Below are 18,245 nucleotides of genomic sequence, written 5' to 3' on the forward strand. Positions count from 1 at the left end.
CTCTCACACACACACACAAACACACACACACACACACACGCACGCACGCACGCACACACACACAGGCAGAGAATGTGCACACAAATTCACCTTCACAGCTTTGCATTGGATCCAAGATGAAAAGGTCACCTATTACTTGCTTTGTAACTGAAGAGAGTACCATAGTGTCCCTCTTAGACACTTGTAGCTGTCTTAGCTCTGAATTAAGCAAGTTTAACACCTACAGTTCACTCATGTGTTACTTCTCCCACTGTTCCATGAACTCTCCACCCAGGTGCTCTGAAAAACACTCTTCACTTATATTGTAGAGACAAAGATAGATGGTGTCCTTTCTCTCCTTTTCATACCATAGAGTATCTTCATGGTGAATTTGTGACAGATTGCCATATAATTGAGTCGTGGCTCCAGTTATCTGGAACCTTGGCACTATACCCACATTTTCAATTTCTAGAACTATCTTTTGACTCCAACAAGGAAACCAAGGAAGAGCTGTGGTTAGTTCTCAGACAGGAATACACTAATTACATTACAGTCTGTGTGTGGGAGGAGAGCCTTCAGATAATCAGAAATAGAACCCACAGGCCATGGTACCAACCTCCTGCTGTCTGCACTCACCCAGCCATTCCAATCTAGAATAATCTGGAACTACAGGGGGCTGAAAAATGTAACAGTTTGAGTTAGTGGTCTGTCCTTCATATCTGGTAACATGTGCTTGAGCAATGTAGGAACACTTAATGTAAACAGAACCCAAACCATCTCATGTGGAGAGACAGACTTCACCAGGAGCAGAGCATGTCAGCTGCTCACAGCTTCCTCTCCCAACATGTCAGAAATGTCTTTTCTCCCTGATGATAGATGTTGAAAACACAGAAATGGATTAAATACTGAGCTAAGAACAGACACTGGGGTGTTTTACACACCAAAGCAGGAGTATATAGTACAGAGAGATGGATTGGGGACAGTGGTCTTTGTGCTCATTTTATTACTGAGGCCACAGTGCAGGATGTGTGAAGTCTCTGCAATAGGACACAGAAGCAAGAAAATGGCCACCAGGAGCAGACTGTTCAGTAAAAGCCACCACAATTTACTAATAATGGAATAGAAAGAAAATAATCTAGTGCCACATGTGAAAAAGAATTAGAAAGAGAAGAAGGTATTAACACATGTTTTCTCACAAGAGGAGGGAAAATAGGGAGGGATAACTAACACTAAGGATTTTGGAAGAAGCCACAGGAAACCTATTACTACAGAAGGTTCATAAAATATAAAAATGAGTTTAAATAGATTGACCCTACAATTGAGGGGGAAATGCTTCTATCAGACACCATAGGCTACCACATAATAAGTTCAGTGTGAAGTATAGGTTACCTCTCTTTGAATTGTTGGCCACTGGGATTCCATAGACATCTATTACCATTCCTTTTGCTTTCTCTCCAGAACTTGACATTACGATCCAATTGCTGAAGGCACCACACAACAGAGAAATCGAGCTGAAATCTTCATCCCTACTGGGTAGCTTTCATATAATACTATACGTTTCTATGCATGGTGCTAGAGAAGAAAAGTAATCAGCAATATAACACAGTTGTGAATTCTGCAAGCCACAATACTGAATGCTCTGCCAAGATATACCCACCGGTGCAACAGTGGCACAGATGTTATGGGACTAAACCAATAATTTTCTGACTAGTTTTAAAGCCTGTGCCACAAGATCAGACTCATGTCTGGTACTGTTAGTTGGGCTAAAAACCCATAATTGGCTATAACATAGGCCCTAGTGGAAGACTATAATTCTATTAGTCTACTAACTGGACACAGTAGTAAATTTGTCTTAAGTTTTCATCATTATACTCATAGATTAATGCATCTCTCCTTTCACAGTAGTTGGTGATTCATACAGACTAACAGCTTGTAAACATTCAGAGAATAAGAGACTGTGGAATGCTCAGGTCTAAATGGTAATTATATAGCACACCCCTCTCCCACAGCTCAGAGATATTGCAGAAGAGGGAAGGGGGAGATTGTAAGAGCTGAAGGTACTGAACATCTTCAGAGAAACACTATTTCTTGGACGTTATGGCAGTGTTGCACACATGAACTCACAGCAGCTGTGACAGTATCAACAGGAACTGCACAAAAATCAAGATTCTTCCAACCCTAGTATGTTTGGGAGAAGAGCTCATGAAGATCCACTCCTTTGTGAGGACCAATTAATAACAGGTGGCTTCTGGGGAAGGAAGAATCAGGTTTCTCAGGGATGTGTTCCCAGAGAGGCAATCCATGGTCCAGTAGATAGTCCTACACCCATGTGCATACAGGCAACACTAAGTGGACCCAGTGGACTTTTAAAACAGAGTACATTGTTAGTTATACTCTTTGAATCATGTAGAGGCACACCTTTAAATCTAGCATTCAGGAAACAGAGGCAGGTGATCTCTGAGTTTGACGCCAGCCTGTTCTACATAATGAATTCTAAGCCAAAAAGAATTATAAAGTGACATAACTCAAAAAGAAAAAAAAAAGAGTACATGTAGTTGGGATTGGGGAGGAACTGGAGAGGGCAACAATGGAGTGGACTTCATAAAAACAAATTGTATACATATATGAAATTTTCAAACAATAAGAAATTTAAAAATTAACCTCTGATGCTTTGATAGCTAAGCAAATTGAAGTGCCAAAGAAGCCAGCCCAAAACTAAGAAATGATGTAACAAAATTATGTTGATTTGGTTAGAACACATTGTATCTTTGTGCTGATATGTTATATTGTCCATATAACATAGACAAAATTACCTGTGAATCAAAATAATTTAAAACTGCTTAAGGATATGGAAGTTCTAACTACATAGATTTGATAATTACATGTTGTATATCTGTGGTAGTCAGTGTTAACTGTCAACTTGACAATATCTAGAAACATCCTGGAGATGGGCTTTCCAGGCATACATGTGGGGGATTATCTTGGCTGTTTCAACTGATGTAGGAAAACCTATCCTCACTTTGGGCCAGACTATTCTCTCAGCAGATTACCCAGGGATGGATAAAATGGAGAAAATGAGCTGGGCACCAGGAGGAATCCACTGCTCTCTTCCCTGATTGCGGTTGTGATATGGCCAGCTGCTTCAGCCAAGATGGACTATAAGTTGTTCCATCATTGAGGGTCAGGCTGTTCCATTTGTGTACCTAGGGACTTTCTCATGCTAGGTAGGTAGATGGAAGGAAATGCATCTTCCAGATGTGCTGCACAGTGTCTGTGCTTACAGGAAAACACAGAGCCACCCCAGCTGCCTGGTTGCAAGTCCTGACTTCAGCTACTTCCTCCCTCTTCTGTCTGATCTGGCTGTTCAGGACTTAAAGTTTGGCTCAAACTCCACCTGATGGCACCTCCATGCCAATCAGTCTTCACTGTTTCCCTTAGGCTGTTGACAAGGGCTTAGTTCCTCCAGGGCACTCAGAGTCCTACCTTCTCTTTCCTGTGTGGGAACACCAGACCTTGAGCAGAGACCCACTTCCCCTTCTGCCTGGGAGTAGGCAGCTGTAAGACAATGTTTAGTAAAAACATGTTTACTAAAAAAACGATACAATGCCCGGGGCAATAAGCAATCTCTGTAAAGTAGAGGAAATGGGAGGAAGTTAGGAGATAGGGCCTAGTGCAATCTGAAGGTGAGGTTAGTCTTTGGACAAGGTCGAGGTCAGGGCGGTTTCTGTGGGAAGGCCTTTTCCAGGAACTTATTGTATCATTTTTAGTAAACATGTTTTTACTAAACATTGTCTTACAGCTGCCTACTCCCAGGCAGAAGGGGAAGTGGGTCTCTGCTCAAGGTCTGGTGTTCCCACATTCCTGTGCCATTCTTCCTCAGAGGGCATTGACTCTTAGCTCCTTCAGAGCAGTCCCATATGGCGTTTGTGGCACTCATGCCAACAACTTTCTCAGAGCATTCTTTCTTATTCCAAACACACTGATTTTGAACCTTTTCTGGCTCTGGAAGCACTCATCCGGAGTTTTGAAATTCTTAAGGATAAAGCCTCTAAGGGTTGCTCCGAGTGCTGTTTGTTGTAGGTGGACTGCAGACACTCTGCAGTTTTTAACCAAAGACGAGCATCCGGGATATGCAGAATCAACCAGTCTTGTTTTGCACAGAAATGAACAGCATGGCAAAGACAGAGGTTTTGTCTTTAAGTATGTACATATGATTTATTACACTTGTTGAGTTAAGTATGTTAGAACATCTCTGCATCTCTGGGATAAAACTAAGTTTATCCTGGTAGATTATCTTTTTGAGATATACCTGTATTCATTTTTTATTATTTTTCTTTTTTTTAGACATAATTTCTTTATTGATTTTTTTTGGGGAATTTCACATCATGCACCCTAGTTCTGCCCACCTCCCAGTTCCCTGTCCCTCCCCTCCTCCTGCACCCCCCACACCTCCCAGTTCCCTCTCCCTCCCCTCCTCCCGCATCCCCCCACACCTCCCAGTTCCCTCTCCCTCCCCTCCTCCCACACCCCCCACCTCCCAGTTCCATGTCCCTCCCCTCCTCTGCATCCCCCCCACCTCCCAGTTCCCTCATATCCTCTGCTCACCCCTGCAGTGTCCCCCAACCAAGAAAGTTAAAAACAAAACAAATCAAGCGAGCAAACCAACAAGAACAAGAACAAAACAAAAGAAAAACTCCTTCTTTTCCACCTCGCCAACACCTCTTCATCATTTGTGCTGGTGGGTGGCACTGGAAGCTGTGTGTCACATAGCATCCTTTTGTCCATCAGCTGTACTAGCACATGTTCATTGCAATGAGTCACTGGTCTGGTTGAAGGCCTCTGGTTTCTGGTACGCCATCATTACTGGATCCTCACTGAATCTCCTGTGGCTGCCCCGAGTCATAGGTTACCATTCCACAGGACCATCCCTTCAGGAGCTCCAGCATGTCCTAGATGAGGTAGCTGCTAGCTGCAGGTAGAGCGGGGAGGGGGGCGGCGCGGCGCGGTGTCCAGCTGGTCTCTTCCCAGGGCTGAGCTGAATGGTGAGTGTCCTTGAAGAGTCAGATCTTCCCCCCATTAGTTACATGTGGGGGGGATGACACACACACTGAGTCCGGAGTCTATCGAGGCAGGATCTCGATTTATTCCAACAGGCAGGAATTTATATACAACTGAGGTAGGGGATGGGAATCTTAGGATGGGGTAAGATGATGTGAGGAGTTAAGGGCCAATAGGCAAGTAGTTAGGCAGGGGGCAATCTTACATCAGGTCTGGCTGAGTCAACCCCACACCCCCACCCTGCCGTGGTTACAGGTTAGAGACAGGTTGTCAAACTCTAGCCAGGCTCAGGAGGTTACACTGGGCCTCACATCCCAGCCCTAAACTGAAGTCAGGCTCAGGAGCTTGCACTGGGCCTCACATCCGAGCCTTTCTTAGGCCCAAGAGGGGCAACCCTAGGCCTGGCTGTGGGCTTGGGTGGTAGCCAAGCTGGCCAGTCTGGGCCACTGGGATGCCCTCCTCAGGTGAGGGGACAGAGCCAGCTTCTCTCCTATGCCCATGCCATCAGGGTCAGCTCTCCCTCACCTGTGGTGAAGTGGGGCCAACCCTTCTGAGTGCAGGGGCCAACTCTCTTGCTGTAGTGTCCATTGAGAGGCAAGGCCAGCTTTAGTAGGGCCACCGAAGGGCACGGCTGGCTCAGCATGGCCCTCTGATCTTTTCATGCATGCTTCCTAAGGTCCCCTGAGGTGACGCAGGCCACAGATATCAACACAGACCCCAATTGCAGCTGGGCCCTCAGCAGCATCCCAGGCCTGGATGACACCGGGGTCCTGGATAGCAGCACAGGCCACCCAGACCAGCATGGCTCCAGTGGCTGCATAGCCCTTGGACACCTATGTGGTCACCTGGGGCTACATGACCACAGGTGGCAGCCCAGGCACTGGGCATCCTGTGGCCTCTGGTGGTAACATGCACCGTGGATGCCCACACAGATCTTGGCTCTGGTAGGACCACGGACCCAGACACGGCCCTTGGCAGCCCAGATGTCACCATGGCCCCTTTCTCCCGTTTTCCTACCACATATTTGCTCATAAACCTGGGACCAGCTTGCCCAGCCGTGCAAGGCACCAGAAAGCCTGTGGATGTCTTCCAGCCTGGGCCTTGAGGGCCCTGGCTGGCCGGTGGGTGGACAGAAGTCGCATGAGCAGAAACACATGAGGGGGCCGTATCACCAGCTGGGGCCTTCTGTATTTATTTTTTATTTGAAGATTTTTGCAGCTATGTTCATCAGTGATATTAGCCAATATTTTGACATTTTTGACTGACTTGATCTTGTGTGGGTCTTATTAGAGCAACCATCACTACTGTGAGCTCATGTGTAACAGCCATGCCATGTCCAGGTGTCCAGAGGACAGTTTTACACTACTCTGTATGCTCCAGATTCTACAGCTTTTCCTTTACTTCTTCTGCGATGTTGCCCAAGCCTTGAAAATCAACAGAGGATCGACAAAGATATTTCATCTACAGCAGACCTCCCTGGTCACTTTTTGTCAGCACTTTGAAGAATACGAATCTCTGCAGTAACTATCACACACTAGAATAAGATGGTTCTCTGCCTCAGGCTGAGAGCAGCACACGTTTGAAAACACAAACCTTTAGAAGGCAGTTTGGCAAGATGACCGTTCCAGTAGGTCTTCCCTTTGGGCCAATGAGCCCTCTAACCGTGGGTTTTTGCTTTTGTTTGATGTTTGTTTCACTGCGTCTTCAGTACCAGGTGTAAACTTCTGTGGAACAGGCTTCAAATCCAATCAGAGCTGTCGGTTACTCCCATCAGCGCCCTTGCCACTATTACAGCAGTGGGAACATCTGGTTGGTTGCTATTACCATCTGCAAGCTCTAGGTAATTTTGAAGAACACACTAGCCTAGAGAGTGAACACACCTGAGACCCAGAGAATGAACTCAGGTGACAAGAGGCATTTGGCTCTAGGTGTGAAAAGAGCACAGCATCGGGGGAGGGTTGGTGAGGGCTAAGGAACTTCTTGTATTTTCTACTCCATCAGCGATCTCTAGGTCTACATGCCTCCAAATATCCTGGGAGCCCATGCAGGTTTTGCCACAGCCCAGCAGCTGGTCCCTTTCATTTCTTCAGGTTCTACCATCACCTGTACTCCTCATTCCTCCCTACTCACCAAGGAAGGGCAGAGGCAGTACCAAGACTCCCACAAACTTCCCCCTCATTAGTAATCGCTATGAGCCCCTCAGAAATACCCTGTTCTTCCATTGCGTGTGATCTGATCCCATATCTTGAGTTGTTTTTTTGGCTTGGGACTCTGAGACACCAGACTCATGAGCGCTCTGGAGCTGACATGAGAGTAGTTAGCCACAGCGCTCCTGAGAAGAAAGATAATGAGGCAGACAGAGGACACATCCCTTCTTCCTGCTGGGCAATGTGTTTCCCCCATTCACTGGTGTTTTCATCTTTGTCCACAGGAATCCATTGGCTTCAGAGAGCTCATTCCTCAGGTGTCTTGGCCAAATACCCCTTACAGGTCTCCAGGAAACTGCCTTCCTAGCCCTGAATCTTCCAGCCTTCTTTTCATCCTCTGGTCATCTTGAAAGCTTAGTGTTTATTTTCTTTTTCCTGGAAATGGTTATTCTGCACAGAGAGAGCTTAAGTTTCACTTTTGCTTCCTGCAAATGCCTCAGTTAACCACCAACCAGCTCCTGTCTATTTACAGAGACAGCTGAGGAGCTTTCCTTCTTTGTACACTGGGACTTGTCGCTACAGACTCCACCGAGGCTCTCCTCAGCTTCTGTTCTTGGTGTTTGCCTGAGAGAGGGCACATCTGTGCATCTGTTAGTGGCTGTGCTGAGGGCTGCAGCGAGCGACAGACTCAGCCTTTTCTGCTCTTTTGGGGGAAACTTTGACTCTGATTACAGCAGAAGCTCTTTGGAGCTGGTGAGTGAGAAAAGCCCTTGTCTCCGCAGCGACCCGGGTGTCAGCTTTGTGGGCACAGGGCAGAGCTGGCTTGGCTAAGCAGCAAGTCATGTCATCATCATTTCACAGAAGGGAGTCGCATGTCTGGAGCTGCCATTTGGTGCTGGTGGTACTGAGTTGTGAGAAGTTTGGATGTGGCAAAATGTTTATGGGTAGCTCTTCTGCGAAACTATGCAGTACTCACTGTAAAATGGCTGTATGTTCTGAGTCTACCTTTCACTGCCAGGGAGTTATTGTCACAACTCCGTGAGGTTTTCATAATTAGCAAAACTCTGAGTAATGTTTCAACATTGGCACAGGAAAAAAAACCTGTTTGGGGAGATCTGACGATGTCCATCCTTGTCTATAAGAGGACAACCTTTTCCATGTTCGCACTCATAGGATATACCTGAGAGTAAAGTGTCTGGTTTCTATAATGCTCAAACTCTCTACTCATTCTAACACTCACCTTCTATCATTAGTAATCAGACATAAGATCATTCTTCTGCCTGTTCCTCCTTGCTTTCCTCCTCCCCTCCCCTCCCTCTTTCTTCTTTGTTCTGGGATTGAACCTTGGACTTCTCACATGCTAGGGTAGGGCTCCACCACTAAGCTACATTCCCAGTCCTTTTATTTTTTTATATCTTTAATTAAAAAAAACGTACTTGTGCGTTCACCCAAGTACATGCACATGTGTGTGTCTCCTCCTCCCATCTGTCTGTAGTCTTCTACATGTCTTCATCCAGTTATGCCAATGCCTTTTGTTGAAGATGCCTTCTTTTTTTCCATTGTATAACTTTAGCTTCTTTGTCAAAAATCAGGTGGTCATAGGTGTGTGGATTAATATCAGGGTCTTCGATTAGATTCCATTGGTCCACCTGTCTGTTTTTGTGCCAATACCAAGCTGTTTTTATTATTATAGCTCTATAGCAGAGCTTGAAGTCAGTGATGGTGATGCCTCTGGAAATTTCTTTATTGTACAGGATTGTTGTGGCTATTCTGTTTTTTTTGTTGTTGTTGTTGTTGTTTTTCCATATGAAGTTGAGTATTGTTCTTACAAGGTCTGTGAAGAATTATGCTGGCATTTTGATGGGTATTGCATTGAATCTGTAGATTGCTTTTGGTAAGATTGCCATTTTTACTATGTTGATCCTACCTGTCTAAGGGCATGGGAGAGCTTTCCATTTTCTGGTATTTTCTTCAAATTTTTTCTTTAAAGACTCAAAGTTCTTGTCATACAGGTATTACAATGAAGAATTTTTATATTAAAATTTTCTATAAACAAGATCCTTTCTCAATATATTTTCCTAAATTGTTTCAGCTCTAAATACTCTATAAACCCACGAATAAAATATCAACTCTAATGACCTAGAAGTCCATATACATTTTGTAGTTAGTGAGAGGCATCCTCTTGGGTTTTATAAATAATGTACAGTGTCCACACTGTTTGCCATCAATCACATGCTGTTCACAAATTGTCTGCTGAAAGTAACCCTTAGTTTCCTTGGTAGAGACACCATGCAGTTTTGAAAACATGAAACTGACAAAAGCCATTTTTTTTTGTTTGTTTTGTTTTGTTTTGTTTTTTGAGACAGGGTTTCTCCATATTGTTTTGGTGCCTGTTCTAGAACTTGCCAGGTAGACCAAGCTGGCCTTGAACTCACAGAGATCCACCTGCCTCTGCCTCCCAAGTGCTGGGATTAAAGCCCGTGTGCCACCAACGCCCGGCTACAAAAGCCAATTTCTAAAATTATTTTTTTTTTACTTTCCAATCCCAGTTCCCTCTCCCTGCTCTCCTCCAGCTCTCCAGGCTCCCTGCTCTCCTCCAGCTCTCCACGCTCCCTGCTCTCCTCCCATCTGCTCCCCTAGGAAGTCTACTAAGTTTGTCCCATCATCTCATTGAGGCACAAAACCAATATTTTTTTAAGGCAAGACTTTACTATGTTGCCCATGGAGTCAAGGCTGCCCTTGAACTCCCAGCTCTCCTTTCAACCTCCCAAGTACCTAGTGCACGTATCATGGTCCTTAGCCATGCCAATGTCTTTTTAAAAACAGCAGAGAAGGTGACTATTTCAATAACTCACTAGTGCCAGATCTCCCCTCAAACCTAAAATGGCTCCCTCTATTACGGTATCTCTCATCCTGCTCTCCTCTATTCTTCCCCCAACTCAACCTTCCTGCTCCCCCATGTCCTCCTCTCCATTCCTCTTCTCCCTCTCTCTTCCCTCTCCCTCTCACCTTCCCCCCATGCTCCCAATCACTCAGGACATACTGTCCCATTCCCCTTCCCTGAATATCTCTCTTAGGGTCCTTCCTGTTTTCCAGACTCTCTGGCAGTGGGATTGTAGGCTGGCACTCCTCTGATCTATGTCTAAAATCCACATATGAGTGAGCACATACCATGTTTCTGTTTTTGTGACTGGGTTACCTCATTCAGAATGGTTTCTTCTAGTGCTTTCCATTTGCCTACAAATTTCAAGATTCCATTGTTTTTTTCCCCCTGAGCAGTACTCCACTGTATAAATGTACCACATTTTCTCTATCCACTCTTCAGTTGAGTGGCATCTAGGTTGCTTCCAGGTTCTGGCTATTACAAATAATGCCAGCATTTGTTTTTGAAAAATCACTTTGGTGAGATATGGCTTAAGGGTAAAAATAAGCACAGTGGTATTTCAGAAAGGTATAGCTAAAATTCCTGATGCACACTTCATTAGTTATTGTTTACTGAGATGGAAATTTTGACTTCTTTAAAAAATATGGTATATCTTTTAAAATACACTTATTTAGTGATTAAATAGCCATTAATAAGTTATCAGGTTAAAAAGGAAGGAAGAAAGAAACGAAGGACGTAAGGAAGGAAGGAAGGAAGGAAGGAAGAAGGAAGGAAGAAAGGAAGGAGGAAAATAGTGCCTTCAATATACAACAGGACTGGTTTACACATGAACTCTCAGAGACTCGGGCAGCATGTCCATGGCCTGCACAGGTCCATGCCCTTTGGGCTCCCAGCACTGAGATGGGGAGGTAGACATGAGCTCCCACCCACAACCAAGAAATTCTCTGCTATTAGCAACCACTTGCAAAGGAAAAATTAATTTCTCCAAGGGACTCTCACTGGTATACATACTACTTTTAAGGGCAGGCTCCATGTCCAGCAGTAGATGGCTAAAAAAATAAACTCAAAGGTTTATTTTGGGAGAATTTTGTTGTCATATATTGCTTTATTTGGACATTTAAAAAATCTTTCTGGTCTCTTGATTGGATATGATGGTTTGCAATTTTAAGTTTTTATGGTATATGTGTGTATTTATCATTCTCTTTATTAGTTTCTTTTTCTTTTATTCTTTCTTTTTTTGGTTGGTTAGTTTGCACATTTAAAAAATCCTTGCTTGAGTTTTTTTATTTTCCTGTCTGTTTTCTTAAAGTAGAATCAAAGAAGGAATAGAGTTGGAAGAGTGGGGAGGCAAGGAAAGTCTGGGAGGAGATGAGGGACAGGAAACTGTGATCAGGACATATTATATGAAAATAGCTTTGTTTTCAATAAAAACTATTAGGTAAACATTCTGTGTACTTTTCCATAATAAACACAAAAAGGAATTTTGTATATTGGATATTTCACCTTGTACATTATTCTGTAGGTCTTTTATGGATATAAGTTTAGAAAGAAAAACTTTCTTAAAATTCTCATCAGATTTAGATGGTTCGGACTACAAGTAACAGCTCAACTCTGACATTACCTTTAAAATAGAAGTTTCTAGAAGTTTTATTTCTTGATTTAATGAGCTGGTTTACACCAGTTAACTACTCAAGATTTTTTTTAAAGTACTTTCTGTTAAAGCATGGAGTGGAAGAAATGTTTTCCATGCTCTTAGCTTGAAGACTAAGATTGTGGAGCCCTAAGGGAAATGGACAAACTTCTCAAGTGGCTCCTGGCCTCCTGCCAGCTCTCAGTCTAATGCAGCAAGGTCCACAGCTGTCATGCATCAACATTTCAAAACTGAATTTCACGGTGGAAATGTCAGCAAGTCATAGGGGCTGCCATAACTAGCAGGTTCCACTAATTTCAGGCACAGCAGAGGCGCTTATCTGGCAGACAGGCTCTGAATATGAATGAGGAACACATAGCACACCTTAGCAAAGCCCAGGGGCCAGGAAGAGCACAGCGCTAAAACCCGCTGGAGACACATCTCTTAGTTCTCTGCCATCCATACTTTCCGCCGACTCACACAGCTACAGCCTTATCATTCCTCCTAGAAGGAAACATCTTTCTCACTGTAGCAAGAAGTGATTTCACTGCACACTTTAGACTGCAATGAGACCTTCAGCTTCTCTTGCAGAGGCTGGCCTGTCTCGGTGGGATGTCTTTGGGAGGCCGCCTTCTCCTCCCCCGGTTTCCGGGTCCATTCCTTGTTCATAAAATTGTATGCAGAGTTCCTGTGTGTAAGCCAATGTTCAAACTTTGGGCTCCCTTACCTTATTTAGATTTGTGTCAGTGGTGGCCACGGAGAGGCCACTTCTCACCTGGAAGCAGTCTCAGAGAGGCAGGAGGAGGACCTGGCCTGGGATCCAGGCCTTCCTTTGTGCTGGGCAAAGGGGTGACTTGTTTGCATAGGGTAGGCCCTGATGGTGCCTTGATTTGCATGTTTTGAATCTGGCAGTAGTCTTCCTCATTTGTTCAAGAGGCTTATGAACTCACTTTGGAGCCCAGGCGGACCTTGAACTTGCTACCCTTCTGTCTCAGCCTCCTGACTACTCAGGGTTATAGGCCACAAAAAATTTAACACGCTCATTTTATTTTGTTTGAGAGTTGAAAGTATTTCTTTCTTCTCTTTAACATTGTTTCTGGAGGATGTGCATGACAATTGTTCTTCATAGCTGAATCCTTTGTTCCTGTCTTAAGGACACTAAATGTGTTAGTGTTTTTTGAGGTGTCATGTATGGTAATTACTGCGATTTGATCACTGGCCATTGCATACTTGTGAGGCAATATCACTTGTGCTTACTCCACGAATACGGGCCATTTTTATGGGATGATTGAAACAACAGAAATATATTCTCTTCTAGTTTTGGAAGCCAGAAATCCAAAATTAGTTCAAAATTAAATGTGCAACTGAGCCCATCTAGATAATGCAAACTATTGACCCCATCTGAAAACTGTCAATCACAACAGTCAACTCACTTTTGCTGTGTAAATTATATATGCACAGAATCTGGGGGTTATAGTGTCATATCTTTGAGGTCATTATTCTGAAACCACAAGGATGGCCACTCTCTCCTGAATCTGAGACACAGAAGTCAACAAGACAGAAAATAGGTGTGCCTTTTTTAGGGGTGGCAACTAAACGCACCAGAAATATTGAAGAGTTACAGAGACATGAATGGGTCTGTGAGGACAGGAGTGGCACCCAGGGGCCGGTGTGTCTTGACGGGGTGGGTTTCTGTACTGCCACTCCACTCCCCTTACTTCTCTGGTCTTTCACAGATCTGCCACAGTGACAGCCATGGACCAGTTCATCTCAGCCTTCCTGAAGGATCCATCAGGAAAGAATCTTCAAAAATTGGCTGTGGAATTCCTGCCTCACTACTCTACATTAATCAGTAAGGCAGGAGGCATACTCTCTCCAGAAACTCTCAGCTGTATTCAAAAAGCCCTCCAGGAAGGAAAACTGAGTGATATGGTGAACCAGATTAAGGAAACCCTGGCTGTGGCAGAAAAAGCTTCCCTGGAGATTGCTATCATTGGGGAGTCTGGGGCTGGCAAGTCCAGCTTCATAAATGCCCTGCGAGGGCTGAGCCATGAAGCAGAGGGCTCAGCTAGTGTCGGGGTTGTGGAGACCACTGTGCATAGAACCCCCTATCAACATCCCAAATACCCCCAGGTGATCTTCTGGGACCTGCCTGGGACCGGAACTCCCAATTTCCGCCCAGACATTTATCTAGAAAAAGTGGGATTTGCTAGCTATGACTTCTTTATCATCATTTCTTCCTCTCGGTTCAGCCTCAATGATGCTGTCCTGGCCCAGAAAATCAAAGATGTGGGAAAGAAATTCTATTTTGTTAGAACCAAGGTGGACAGTGACTTATATAACGAAGAGAAAACTAAACCCATGACCTTCCAAAAGAAAAGGGTCCTTCAGGAGATCCGAGACTACTGTCTGGCTAATCTCAGCCACATTGGAGTGTCTGAACTACGCGTCTTCTTGATCTCCAACTTCGATCTGGCTGACTTTGATTTCCCAAAGCTGGAGGAAACTTTGCTGATGGAGCTCCCTGAGCACAAGCGCCATAGGTTTGCGATGCTCTTGCCCAATATTTCTGATGCTTCCATCGAGATAAAGAAGTGCTTTCTTAAGGAGAAGATCTGGCTGGAGGCCTTGAAGTCAGCAGCTATGTCTTTCATCCCCTTCATGCCCTTCCTGATCGGCTTCGATTTGCCTCAACAAGAACAGTGCTTGAAGGAATACCGAAACTATTTTGGCTTGGATGACAAATCGATTGAGGAGATTGCTGAAAAGTTGGGCAAATCCATGGAAGACATTAGGGGCTGCCTCAAGTGCTTGGATTTCTGGTCCCTTGTAAAGGATGACAGCATACCAGCAAAAGTCATAAAGGGTACTGAATCTTTTTGTGCGGTGAAGGGAGGTCCTGTGTCTTCTATCATCCAGGGTCTGAAAGTCTACATTTTACGCTTAAAATTCCTTGACACGGTGGCTGATGATGCGAAGCATCTCATGAGGATGATATAAGTAGTAAACACTGCCTAGCTAAACAGTAAATGAGGATGATATAAGTAGTAAACACTGCCTAGCTAAACAGTAAATGAGGATGATATAAGTAGTAAACACTGCCTAGCTAAACAGTAAATGAGGATGATATAAGTAGTAAACACTGCCTAGCTAAACAGTAAATGAATTTCAGGGCTTGTGTGTCCAAGTTGGCTTCCTCCAAACTCCCAGGCCAGCTCTTCCCTAAGGTCCACAAATGTCTGTCCCATGGAGGAGATCCATTGCTTTCCTTTAGAGACCTCTCCCATGAGTGAATTGGTTTTGGGCCATAACCGGTTTTCTGTGTTCATTGATTAATTATGCTTGATTTCCAGCAGTAACACACCACCTGCTTTCAACTAGTCTCTGTGCTAAGAGATAGCCTGTTTCTGAGCCATTTATACCAAAACCCAAACCAAACAAAATCACAAAACAAAAAGCCAATAAGAAGATGAGAACTATGCATTACCATTACCCAATTCTTTCTCAGTTATCATCTCAACACCCTCCTCACCACAATGAAGGATGGTTTATAAATATGAGAACACTGGTAAAGGCATAATAAAATGCTTGCAGTGGGAAAATGCAACGCGACCAGGAGGTAGTGACAAGACAAAGCAGTGAAGTAGGGGATGAAGGGACATGTGGCTCTGGCAGGCCTTGCCCTTCTCTCCCATTCCCTCTGCCTTGCTAAAAACTGCTAGATTACTTTCCTGATGTCAGCCACCAAAGGTCTAGTCCCTCATTTGGCCACTTCCTTTGGCTCACCTAATTAACATACCCAATTAAAATTAAACACCTCATTCTAACACAGGGGTTTCCATTTTACCTTTATAAACTGCCATTTACCTGTGTTTCCCCATCCCTGTCCTCCCTGTCCAGAGACGGCTTTTTGTCCCTCCGGGACAGTTGCCCTTCTCCTTTCCCTTGTCCCCTCCCCTTCTCCCTCATCCCGTATCTCCTTTACCACCACATCCTAGCCCATTCTAACACAGATCTCTCCTTCTCTCCTTTTTCTACCCTTCAAAATTGCACTGACAAGGTTGTTCACGGCTGTTTTTCTGCCTGAGTCAGAAAGTATCCACTTTAACTTTTCTTAATAAAGGACCTCTGTGAAAACAGGTATTTGTGTCTAAAGTGGGCTCTGGGAGGAATCTCCTGCTGTGTGTAGGGTGGGTTGGGGTGTCTCCTTCAGGAGAAGATCCAGGAAAGAACAAGACATGTGAGAGACACTGGGGAACCCAACACACTAATGTGAGAACAGGTGTGGCTGTTTGCAGTAACAGTAAAAAGCTGATGGGGAATGAGGGGTGGAATCGGGTGGAGGGTGGAGAGGGCACTGAAGTCACTTCAGAGAAGGTGTAAGCGTTTCAGGATGGGTCAGGACAGGATGGAACAGGAGTGGGTCAGGTATTCTGGCACTCGGGAGTCACAGAATACTCAGTGTTACACAGCTCAGGTGGAAAGGTATCCTGGAGCTCGGGAGCCAAGGATACTGAGTGTTACACAGCTCAGGTAGAAAGGTATCCTGGAGCTCGGGAGCCAAGGACCACCACAGGTTGCAGTAAGCTTAGCAGCTTACAGCCTTGCCTCAGAGAAAGGCTTCTCCGGTCGGTCTATCGGCTCCGCTCTGGCAGGACAGGGTCTTCCAGCTGGGGATGTTCGCCTAGTGTAGCAGTTTTGCTCGGCAGGAGGGTTCAGGGTTTGACTGGGCTGTTGAAGCCTGCTCCGAGTCAACTAGGATACCTGAGTAGGGAGGGGTGTGAGGATTGGGAAACGGCGGATAAAACAAGCAGAGTCAAGAGCACAGAATAGATTTGGGAGGACTGCCCAGTCCATGCCTTCCAGTACACTGGACAGCCTGAATTTAATTTAATTTGCAGACTGGAGGCAAAGCAGAACAAAGGGCAGCACAGTCAGTAAAACAATCCCCTGCTCTGTCCTCGAATCAGAGCAGGCAGGCTTGCTCTCTATCAGTGAGTCCTGCTAGCAGCAAGTGTTGGGGCCCGGATATGATATTTCTGTTATAGGTCTCAGCTCAATTCTAGGAGCTCAAATCTCCTATTGTCTTTTAGATGTCAGCTGGTTACCTTCGGATGGCCCGGCCACAGTGGAGAATGGTTTCCAGTTTGTGTAACAATAGACCTAGACCCCACACCCATCATGAGGGCTAGTGGGATGTGTCTGAAGACTGGTGAGACGTGCCATTACAGAGTGTCTGAGGGCTTGTGTATGTGCATTCTAGAACCATCTCTAGGGTTAAAGGAAGTGTTTCCTAGTCAGTCCTATATACATAATAATAGATGTCTTCCGCCAGTACCCCCACTTCACCCCCTTTTGGAAAGCTATTTAAGAGGATGTTTGAATAAACCGTGGTCTCCAGTATGGACTGAGAGCCCTCTGGAAATGACAAAATGTCTCTTTCTTGTTCTTAATGCCACTGGGTAGCTAAGACTTCCCTGATCTACACTCCCCCACTCAGGGTCGGACCCTGGGCTGTTTGGCTGGTTCAAAACACAGCCCCAAAGACATCAGTCACGAATAGTTGGCCCCTGCATCGTAGGACTGATACAGGCCGAACCCCGGCAAGCAAGTAGCTTCATTCCCTAGCTCTATGTGTCCTTTTGGCTGGCCTTCCCCAGCCTGCATCTTAAGATAATACATTCTTCTCCATGGGCTTAATCAGAACTTTCTCACAGCTCTCAAGGAGACTGAAAAAAAATCAAGCTTGGACTCAAATGGCTTATAAATCAGAATAGACTCCAGATGGAAACCAAGTCACTTGTGGGCTCCCACACTGGGTGTCAGAAGGGGTTTTGAAACTTAAGTTAGATGGGGCTGGTAAGATGCCTCAATGGGTAAAGAGCTTTTGCCATATAGGCCTGGAGACCTGAAATGAAATTCCTGACTTCCTTGCTACAGCAAGCTCTGAGTAAATAATCTGTGTTTGCTTTCACTTTTGATTTTCTTTATTTCTACAGGCCAAAAAGGAAGCTAGGAGCCAAATGAAGATGAATTACATAATATCAAAATGCACAGGCCACAGCTGAAGTCGGCCTGATGAAATTATACAACTTTAAATATCTGTATTAACAATACCAGATAGGGTGGACTTGGTAAAGAGCCATGATGTTTTTTTGTTGTTGCTGTTTCATTTTGTTTTTTTAAGATTTATTATTATCTTTTTTTTTTTTTTTTTTTTTTTTGGTTTTTCAAGACAGGGTTTCTCTGTTTTGCTTTGGAGCCTGTCCTGGAACCTGCTCTGTAGACCAGGCTGGCCTTGAACTCACAGAGATCCTGCCTGTATTTGCAATTATGCCTACATGACAGAAGAGGGCACCTGATTTCCTTATAGATGGTTGTGAGCCACTGTGTGGTTGCTAGGACTTGAACTCAGGACCTCTGGAATAACAGTCTGTACTCTTAACCTCTGAGTCATCTATCTCTCCGGCCCAGCCATGATGTTTTAGAAGGCCTCAAACAAACAATCTACCCCACCCCCATTAAGAAACCAAAACAGGAAAGTAAA

General features: G+C 44.7%; 1 protein-coding gene across 3 annotated transcripts; it reads left to right on the top strand.

Moving 5' to 3' along the window:
* The first annotated feature begins 7,691 nt into the window (after positions 1 to 7,691).
* LOC101836886 (T-cell-specific guanine nucleotide triphosphate-binding protein 2) lies at positions 7,692 to 15,837 on the top strand. 3 transcript variants are annotated; one of them, XM_040748504.1, is made up of 3 exons: positions 7,692 to 7,937; positions 13,435 to 14,683; positions 14,816 to 15,837. In XM_040748504.1, exons 2-3 carry the CDS (start codon positions 13,454 to 13,456, stop codon positions 14,828 to 14,830), a joined length of 1,245 nt encoding a protein of 414 aa, XP_040604438.1. In that variant the 5' UTR covers positions 7,692 to 7,937; positions 13,435 to 13,453; the 3' UTR covers positions 14,831 to 15,837. The 3 variants fall into 3 exon arrangements, with proteins under 3 accessions (XP_040604438.1, XP_040604437.1, XP_012970178.2); XM_040748503.1 differs by having other exon boundaries at positions 7,693 to 7,937; positions 14,728 to 15,837; XM_013114724.3 differs by having other exon boundaries at positions 7,695 to 7,937; positions 13,435 to 15,837.
* The last annotated feature ends 2,408 nt before the right edge of the window (positions 15,838 to 18,245 follow it).

The sequence above is a fragment of the Mesocricetus auratus genome, unplaced genomic scaffold (assembly GCF_017639785.1).
Source record: "Mesocricetus auratus isolate SY011 unplaced genomic scaffold, BCM_Maur_2.0 Super-Scaffold_100007, whole genome shotgun sequence".
NCBI classification, from domain to species: domain Eukaryota; kingdom Metazoa; phylum Chordata; class Mammalia; order Rodentia; family Cricetidae; genus Mesocricetus; species Mesocricetus auratus.